This window comes from Camelus ferus, chromosome 4 (assembly GCF_009834535.1).
Source record: "Camelus ferus isolate YT-003-E chromosome 4, BCGSAC_Cfer_1.0, whole genome shotgun sequence".
NCBI classification, from domain to species: Eukaryota; Metazoa; Chordata; class Mammalia; order Artiodactyla; family Camelidae; genus Camelus; species Camelus ferus.
This window is the reverse complement of record NC_045699.1, coordinates 54880124-54890191: the sequence shown is the minus strand read 5'-3', so window position 1 is coordinate 54890191 and position 10068 is coordinate 54880124. Positions and strand designations below refer to the sequence as shown.

Below are 10068 nucleotides of genomic sequence, written 5' to 3'. Positions count from 1 at the left end.
TAGAGAGGATAATATACTAGAGAACTCTGGGGAGCAGTGCCCAGCTTGGAGCATCAATCTTAATAACATACAGGCAAGACTTCTTTAGTCTCCACTCCTTCCCATTTGGAAAGTTAAGGTAGAAAATATACAATGCCAGAGTATGTTGGTCTTATGCTCTTGCCCCTAGGGCAGGTGTCAGAATTGTCCAGGGAGGTTTAAATGCATCTAGACCCACAGCAGATACCTCAAAATATTGTTATTACATCATCAATACTTTGGAAAGAAGCCATATTTATTAGAACAGTTGCTAGGCGATGTTATTTAACGTGATCATGAACAAGTCCATGTATGACAAATTTAGTTTTAAGAACCATTTTGATAACTGTATTTTAGTATAATTGGGTAGTTTTTGTGCTCCCCCAAACCAAAGATTCTAAGAAGGGCTGGGATGGAAAATGTCAGAAAGAAGAATTTAATCTCATACCCACAGCTGCTCAGTTACGTGACCACTGCTATGTAATTCACCATGGTTATATGGAATAGAGCAGGCATCAGGTGAACTTACTATCCCACGCTAAAGATCAGAGAGTCATGCAGAAACTGATTTCTAATTTTTCCCTATTAAAACCCGCCCCACTTTTAGGGCAGACTAAACTTCCCAGGGTTTTGTCTCTATGTTGTTTTTTGAACTCAATTGTCTTCCATTTTATGTGACTCAGTATGGTAATTATTTGCTCTGTTCACCAAATATTTCTAGCTTTCTGGGGTTATGGTAGGATTGTACTTCCTACTTTGGACTTAGACATGGCCATGCATCTTTCTTTGGCCAATGAAATGGAGCAGAAGTGATGTGTGTCACTTTGGGTGGGGGGGCAGTGAGCAACAGAGGACATAGTGGTATGTCCTCTTATGAAAGCTTATATTGAGAGGATAGCCACCATGGCTGTAAGTTTGAGTTCATTCAACAGGATCAAGTTCAGCCAAATGTGACGGGAAAACTCAATACAGAAGGGGGAGGTAGGCAATCTGAGACAAGTATGGTGGTTCTGCTCCATGAAGTCTGCAGGAACTCAGGCTCTTTCCAGATTCCTACTCACCCATTGCTGTAATGTGATCATCATTCTCATAAGCCAAGATGTCTGCTAGAGGTCTGCCATCATATTCATGTTCCGGGAAGAAATAGGGAATAAGGAATGAAAGTAAGAGACAACAGAAAAAGAAGCAGCTGTCTTTGAAAGAAGTTTTCTGGAGGCTGCCACACAGAGCCATAATTTATATGTCATTGCCCAGAACCTAGCTACATGGCCACATCCATCTGCAAGGGAGGCTGGCATATGTCATCTTTATTTCAGTTACCTTTGTGCCCAGCTAAAACTCTGGAGCTCTACTGAGCATATGACCTAAATTCAGACAATTAATAATTGTTACCCAGTCCAAGCTCTTGCCCCATGACAGGCCAACCAATTGAGAGACGAGTTGTTGGGGCAAGGAAGAGCGACTTTATTTGGAAAGCCAGATGGCAGAGTAATGTCCTAAAGAACCATCTTCCTCCCAGTTAGAATTCAGGCTTCTTTTATACTAAAAAAGGGGAGAGGGTAAAGTCCTGGTTCCAATGGCCTCTGGAGGGATGTGTCAATTTCTTCCTTCCTGCAACCATTCAGAGGTGGGCTTGGCCAGGATGCCTCCTGTGAGCTATGCAAAGGTATTTTAGCTTAATGCTCTTTACCTGGGAGGCAGAGTTCCCAAAGATGGGCTATTATGTAGAATTTAAGCTGAAGGGCAACATCCCATTAACTTTGAATAGAATACAAAGGTTCTTCCCTACTACATAATGGCCAGTCCCCTCAACCACAGTGCTGGGCTAAGGGAGGGGTGTATAACCCACGCGTGCTCTTTAAGGTAGCAGTGGTGTTCATTTTTGTTGACTTTTTAAACCTGAGCTGGTGGGGAAGAGTCTTTCCTTCTCAGGTCAGAAATCTGAAGAAAGAAACTAAATCTAACACGGGAAGAGAAGCAGAAGCGAGAGAAAAACTGAAGACTTAGGTAGTTCTTGATTTCCTTTTCCAAGCCTTTCTGAGACCAGTCCACCCCTGCCTTTTCTCCAGCTGAGTTCCTAAGCCAAGAAATCCCTTTTTGTTTACAGCTAGAAGTTGGGTGCCTATTGCTTGCAACCAAAAAGCCCTAAAGCAATTGCCTACCTCCCTGGGTTTTTGTGGGGAACACAGAACCTAGTACCCATAGTCAATGCCACGTTGGCACATAAAGGTTCTGAAACGTTAGCTCTTAATGATGTATTTGAAATAACACTGAGTCGATGAAATTTGGACACACTTTCTCTCTTTTTTTTTTAAAGTCTCAGCTCAAGTGAGTCTTGCTTATTCGCCAGGAAGATGGAGAACTTTCTCCTCTTGCTCCCTCTCCTTCATTCCTACAGCCGTCCCACTCCTTTGTGATTGTTTGCAAGTTTATGTTTGCTTCTGATATCCTTTGAACTCCCACAGTACTGGAACTGAGGCTTACTCACCTTCAGATCCTCAGTATCTAACATTCTGGCATGGTAGATGGTCAAGAAATATTGCTAGAAAAATAAGGATTTGAAGAGCATTCATGATTAAATGTGGCAGTAACAGCAACCCGCATTTATAGAGTACATACTATATTCAAAGCACTGACATGAGAAATTTGTTTTTATGGTTAAATCCTCACAATAACCCTTATTATGCTATTATTGCCAGGTACCATTCAAAGCCAAGGAAATAGACCTCTATGGGTCTCACCTGTTGAAAGAGACCACGGACACATGAAAAATAATTGAGGAAAAGGGCCTCTTACTCATTAGATCTTAGCACAAATTTCATGTCCTCAGCAAAGGCTTCCCTGGCCTTCCCAAGGTCAAGTCTGTCTGCCTAAGATCGCCTTCATAGCACTTAGCACGGTCAGCTATAATTATATACATTATTTCTGGAATACCTGGTTAATGGTCACCTCACTTGTTACCCTATAATTTCCTTGGGGAAAAGATCTTTGTCAGTTTTTGTTCCTCCTCATATTCCTGGTGTTTTTAGTATCTTTGCCAAATTGTTAGGTGAATAAAGGTACCATTTTAGCATTTCCCCAATCCTCAGCTACCCAGGCTGCATGGGGGTACATGCAACCCCTACATGGTGAGATCTGAGGGGACCCTCAAGAGTACACTCATACACACCACTGATGAGAAATCCTCACCTGGAAAGTCAAACAAACATCTACTTGGGGAGGGCTCTGAGGCGCCGGATGGGGAAGAAGAGACACAAAAGGTGAGCAAGCAGTTTTCAAAGGATGCTTTCAACTCCCTGGCCAGCCCGTGTGTGTTTTCCCCTACAAAGTGTTTCCAATTACTGTGGCACTCTCGGTATCTGGATCCATCTCCAGTGAATTCCTCCGCAGCTCCTGCCAGACATATGGGATCAATCAGGGCTTCGGCGCTGGTGCGCTTGCTGCGGGAATGTTGACAGCCTGACAGACGCGGGGTTCTGGTGTCATGGAATCTCCGCGAGTCTTTGGCTTGGTCCCGGGAGGAGAAATGAGAGGGGGAGGAGAGAGATAGAGGCAGAGATAGAGGAAGGAGAGAGGAGAGGGGAGAGGGAGAGACGGAGAGAGGAGGGAGAGAAGGAGGGAAGCGGGAGGTTTTTCTTGACTGCCCCCTTTCCTTCAAACATTTTATAGGCTTCAGGGAGAGCGAGGAGGAGGAGGAGGAGAGGGAAGAGAACAGGCGAGAGCGAGAGGGTGGCGAGCGCGCGCCGCTCCCTCCCTGGCCCCCCGGCTGCCGGAGGCGTCTGGATCGTGCCCCAGTGTCAGATGAGAGGGCGCTGAGGCTCGCGGCCGCCGCCCCGCGCCCCGCGCCGCGCACGCCCCTCCGCGAGCCGGCGGCCGAGCGTCTCTCCTCGCCGGGCCGACGCCTGCGCTCCGGGCGCCCGCTCCGTCGCCAGCGCAATGTGGGCGCGCCTGGCCTTTTGTTGCTGGGGTCTGGCGCTCGTTTCGGGCTGGGCGACCTTTCAGCAGCTCTCCCCGTCGCGCAACTTCAGCTTCCGCCTCTTCCCTGAGGCCGCGCCCGGGGCCCCGGGGCGGCTGCCCTCGCCACCCGCGCCCGGCGAGGACGCGGCGGCGGCGGCGGCGGAGGAGGAGAGCAAAGTGGAGCGGCTGGGCCAGACGTTCCGGCAACGCGTGCGGCGGCTGCGGGAGCTCAGCGAGCGCCTGGAGCTGGTCTTCCTGGTGGACGAGTCGTCCAGCGTGGGCCAAGCCAACTTCCTCAGCGAGCTCAAGTTCGTCCGCAAGCTGCTGTCTGACTTCCCGGTGGTGCCCACGGCCACGCGTGTGGCCATCGTGACCTTCTCGTCCAAAAACAACGTGGTGCCGCGCGTCGACTACATCTCCTCCCGCCGCGCGCACCAGCACAAGTGCGCGCTGCTCAGCCGCGAGATCCCGGCCATCTCCTACCGCGGCGGCGGCACCTACACCAAGGGCGCCTTCCAGCAAGCCGCGGTAAGATGCGCGCCTCTCTTGGCCCCAGCCGGGGCCCGAACCCCCGTCCTGTCCACCCTTCACTAACCCGGGCTCAGCCCCGCTCAAGCCGCAGCACCCCCCCCCCCCAGCCCAGCGTCTTCATCCCCCAAGTCAGAATCGTACCTAACCTCCTGCTGTTCTGGGGGATCCCTTGGGATGACGGATTTTAAAAGCTTAGGGAGATGTCAGGTTCCTTATTAAGTAGTCTTTGAGAACCCTCTTAGGAGGGGGTCCTTGAGGTGCTGTTCACATTCACACTTGTAGGGACAGACCGTGGCCAAACTGCAACAGGTGGGTATGTTTTATGAAGTGTCTCTTAAGGTAAGAGGTGAAGTGACCTGGACGTTTCCCCAATTCTCTGGTACGTGATTGTATGTTTTCTATATGCATTCTGTTGCTCTGCATCCTTTACAAGAGTTTTAGCGCCTGGGGGAGGAACCCAGTTTCCCAAAATACAAGTTTTTCGGATTACAAAGTAGTATTAAGTTGAAAAAAATTTGGAACGTATAGAAATGTCAGAATAGCAAACCAGTGTTTGTGGAATGAATGAAACCGGGGGTGGGGGTGGGGGGTGGGGAGTCAAACCCTCTAATACCGTTCAGCCTTAAAAAGCGACTGTTTGCATGTTGTTCAACATCTGCACAGATTTTTAACCAAATTGTTGTCTTGCTGTTCTGTAGCCTACATTTTTTCATTTGTTGTACCATTGAAATGATCTACATTATTATATATCTGATATAACATAGATAGTATATATCTCTATGTTAGTTGCATACTATCCCAATGAATACAGGTGCTGTAATCTATTTGACCTGGCACCTGTTGTTGGACACAGGTTTTTTTATTAAGTAAGTTATGGTAAACAAATATTAGTGGATGCCTTTGATTACTGTAAACTTCTTGACACTATTGTCCAGTTCTTCCTTGGAGGGTTGTACAGATTTACATTCCCACCAGCAGAGTACCACAGCAGTAAGTTTGCTACATGGTCACCAGTAACATGTGCTGATATTTTTTTGCCAATTTGATAGGTGAATAGAGGTACCATTTTAGCGAATGCATTTTTTTAGTTTGTTGGGGTTGAACCTTTTCTAATACATTTATTGGCCATTTGTATTTTTCCTTTGATAATGATCTGGTCAAGAATTTTGCCCACTTTGCAATAATGGTGTATGTTTGTTTTAATGACTTGTGAAAGCTCTTTATATGGTAAGACTGGTAGCTCTTTTTTGTACTTTTGTGTATCACAGTGTTGTTAGGTGGATGATTCAAAGTTTTATATATTCAAATCTATCAAACTTTGCCCTTGAGATCTCATTTCCCAAATCAGAGAAATATTTTCCCATCTAACAGTTTAAGCCATCAGGAGCTCATTTCAGTGTATGGCATGACAATGATGTCTCACTTTATTTCTTAATAATTAGCTGACTAATTGTGGCAGCATCATTTAATAGCCATTCATCCTTTTCAATTCAATTGAATGCCACTCTTATCATACACTAAAAGCTTATGGGTATTTGATTTCCTGGTGTTCTATTAATTTTTTATTATCCTGAATGATAGGATATTCTATTCTATCATCTATCTATTTTTAAGCTTTGCAAAAGTGATTTAATTATGATAACTTTACAATATATTTAAGTATCTGGTAGTACAAATTCTCTCCCCTTGTTATCTATTTTTTTAAAATCAATTCTTAGGTACTTATTACTTAACTTGAATTTTTAATTCATTTCCACATATTCCAAATGAAACCAGCCAGGCTTTTGATTTCAATATAGAAAATATAGACTTAAGCTGGGGATTATTTACATTTTATAATAATAGTCCTTCCAAGTCAAAAGTATGGTATGTCCATTTATAACCAGTTCTTTTTATATTCTTTAGTAAAGTTGTAGATTTCTAATAATTAAGTCCAGGGTATACTTTTCAAATTTAGATCTAAATGTATTCTAGTCAGTATTGCTGTCATGAATAACCTCTTTTTAAATTAACTTTTAAACAATTATTCTTGATGTATAGAAATATTTTTGATTTTTTTTTTAAACATGACTTCTGCATCTGGATTCTTGTTGAAATCTCTTTGATCATTTTTTAAAAATACATTTTATTTTACTGATAATCAGTGTTTACTGTAGAAAATAAAATAATTAGAAAAATTGTCTGTAAATCCACTGTAGTAGTTTAGTACATATCCCTCTTGACTTTTTGCAGTTGTCTAAGTAGTAGATATGTTTTTCAGACATGTACATATATCATGCATAAATAAGGTTTACCCAAAAAAAGGATCCAATTGTATGTTCTCTTTTGTAACTTGACTTTTCCATCACATTTGCAATCTTCTCTCCATAATAAGAAATACACTTCTAGTTTATCATTTTTCGTGGTCACATAATATTCCACGAGGGAATGTGCCTTTATTTTTATTGTGCAGTTACCTTTTGTTGTGTATTTAGGCTGTTACAGGTAACACTGTGTGACCTAATCATTGCTTATATTTCTAATAATTTCCTTAATACAAATTTCTGAAGTGGTAGGTATTATTCCTTTGAAGAGTATTCCTGTTTTTTAAGGCCTTTGATACATGTGCCAAGTTGCTCTGCAGAGAATGGGTACCAAATTGCACTCCTACACACAGTGCCTGGGTTAGTATACAGAATTCAGGCCACACAGGTTAGTATCATTTGAACATGACCCCCTGGATTTATTTGTGAAAAGTAGGGTCTCATTTATATATTGCATTTCCTTGTTGATGAAGCTGAACATTTTTTTTCATACATTATTAGCTATATATATATATATATATATATATATCCTTTAATACCCATTAAAATATTTGGGGGTTATTAGAATCATTTTTCATTTGAGGGCGGTTCTTTTTCTTATTGATTTGTAAATGTTCTTTAAATCTTAATGATATTAACCCTTCTGCTGCCAAGTATGTGGCAAGTATTTTTTCTCTGTGTATCACTTGCCTTTGAATTTTGTTTATGATGGTAGCATTTACCGTTTTATCAATCTGTGGAATCTGTTTTTTCTTTGCATTTGTGCCTTCTTCCCTTTCCTATGAAGTTTGAAAGGCTCTCACCTTTAAGAGATGAAATAACTCCTTAAAGATAACCTCTTGTTTAGTAGTTGCGCCAGGCAGGGTTCAGTTTTGCAGCCCCAGTTCTCTGTTGGCCTCCACTGGAGTTCCCATGAGGTCCCAGTGGCTGGCCTTATTCCTGATGTCACTGCCCACTCCATCTGAGAAGTACCCCACTGCATCAGGGAAAAACTTGCTGTAGACCAGCTCTTCTGTTTGGCTTGGCCACATCTGCGTGGGGCCTCTTACTACTGTTAATCCAAGACAGTTAAATGGATAATGAGTCAAGTATGAACTGCTCTCCTCAAGACCTGCTCCAGTCTTTAGCTTTCTCCTTCCAAATACTACATCCTGTCTTGGAAAGTGGAATTGTCAGCAGGGTTCCCAGTGCCTTTCTTCGGTTTGGATCCTATTTGTAATCTAACAAGCAGAGATTTCTCAAAAGTTTGTGTTGACTGAACTTTCCCTTGACATTATTTCTCTTTTCTCATTTTGGTTGGGTTATGGGATGGTGCAGGAGAGGGTCAGCTGGACTCAGCTCCTAACCTGGAAACCTACATGTCTTTATTGTAACTTTGCCAAGCCTCTGATGAGCATTCTTGGGTGCAATTAAAATATGATGCTTATGGAGAAAATTGAAAGAAGGTGCCCAGTGTTTAGAAATGACATTAGTGGAAGTTTGAATATGAATTTTTTGCATAGAGATCAGGCAAACTGTTTTATCACAGGATTAGTTTGAAAGGGTAAGCTGTGTCATTTGGTTTGGAAACTTAAGACATTCTATCATGGTAATGAGACAGTTCGTCAGAGTTCCAAGCGTGTGCAGAATGGTAACTCTGGAATCGAGTGTGATCTGACATTTATGTGAAATTGACAGTCATAGGGTACATTTTTAAGCTTATTAATTACTTTCCCCAGAAAAATTCATTTTTCACACTTTTCCCATTTGAAACACACAGCTTACACAGACACAAACACAGGCAGATAAACATGCAAACACATAAACAGATGCACAGATACACACTTGCCAAGTACACGGCTGCCCGTCACAATTTAGACATCTTCACACACCTCTTACGTAAAATCTTGAGATGTAGAATCTCCAGCATGAGATTTGCTGTATCTTTCAGCCCATGTGACTGACTGAACAAAAAGGATAACAGTGTTGCTTCATTTTCAAAACCTGGTGTCAGAATTGTACATCTTGATGGGGGCATCTTTATGTGGACACACTTTATTTGAATGGATAAATGACAGTGTAGATTTTTTTTTTTTTGGACAATACCCCTGACACTCATCAGACAGTTCAGGACTAAAGCACTGAAATCTGGAGTTAGTACAGATCCTTCCAGAGACACAATCAGTAGAATGGGGGAAAAATTTAGCACCTTGAGCTTAATTATGTGAAAACCTTTACAAAATAAATGAGAAGCTCTTCTTTCCAAGGCATGTTTGCTTCACAGGGACCTTTCTTCTTGGTTTTTCTTCCCATCACGTATTTATAAACCGTGTCTTCTACACAGTGTATTTTGGATTGGCCCCACTATGAATGCAAGACTCTCCATCTCGGAAGCATGTCACAATCAATATAAAATCAGAGCTCCTCAGTCCCACTTCATATTTGCTAAATATCCATTAAACAAACATAACGTGGAGCTTCCTTTGAAAAATATTTCTGCTTCCTTTATTGTTCCAGAGTTCCAGAAATATGATCCTCTGGTGGGGAATGTGCTGTCTTGCCAAAAGTCTGAGCTTTAGATGGCCAGAAGACTGGGAGTCGGTAGGCAGAAACTCTCCCTAGCTTCAAGGGAAGGATATCATGGTCATATGGCCACATTGGTACACGTTCCCATCTTTAGCTGGGGAATAATCTGCTCTCCCAGGGAAAAAAAAGTATCTACTTTTAATTTTTCTAATAAAATCTGAAATTGTGTGAGATGCCACTAGATTAAAACCTTGGTAATACAATTAGAGCTGTATTATTTTCATACAATGGACCAATAATAGCCCAGGCAGCAGTCTTTCTATGGCTCAAATGCTGAAGGAGTAAGGGAAGTCTGGGTTCTCCTTTCCTACCTGGAAAGGGTGGGGAGTCATACAATCTGTAGTGGATCCAGCTGTGCTAAACCCAGAGCCTGACTGAAATGTCAAGAATTGCTCCTTGTTGAAGGAGCTGAGTTCTTTTTTGATGCTGAAACGATGACCTTTCTAAATGCGCCTCTGAAAGCAGTCTCTCTTTCGTGCTGCTTAAACTTTTTAACAATTCTCATATTGCCTGGGTCTTATACAGGAACTTCTTTTGTAATCCCATCAGCACTTTCGAAGTGTGAATGAATGAATGAATGAACGACTCCTCAGTGCATACAACAGATCCAGACCTCTTGTATATTTCCCAGGCGAAGATGTTACTGAAATCCATTTGGAGAGAAAGAAAACAAATAATTCTCAAATAGTGAACT

At 42.6% G+C, this 10068-nt stretch overlaps 1 protein-coding gene across 1 annotated transcript in view; it reads left to right on the top strand.

The window, feature by feature from the left end:
* Window positions 1–3552: 3552 nt before the first annotated feature.
* SVEP1 (sushi, von Willebrand factor type A, EGF and pentraxin domain containing 1) overlaps window positions 3553–10068 on the top strand; it is a 157232-nt gene continuing 150716 nt past the window's right edge. The window contains 1 exon segment of the mRNA XM_032478157.1: window positions 3553–4503. Coding sequence (XP_032334048.1) covers window positions 3955–4503 — 549 coding nt within the window. The 5' untranslated portion in view covers window positions 3553–3954.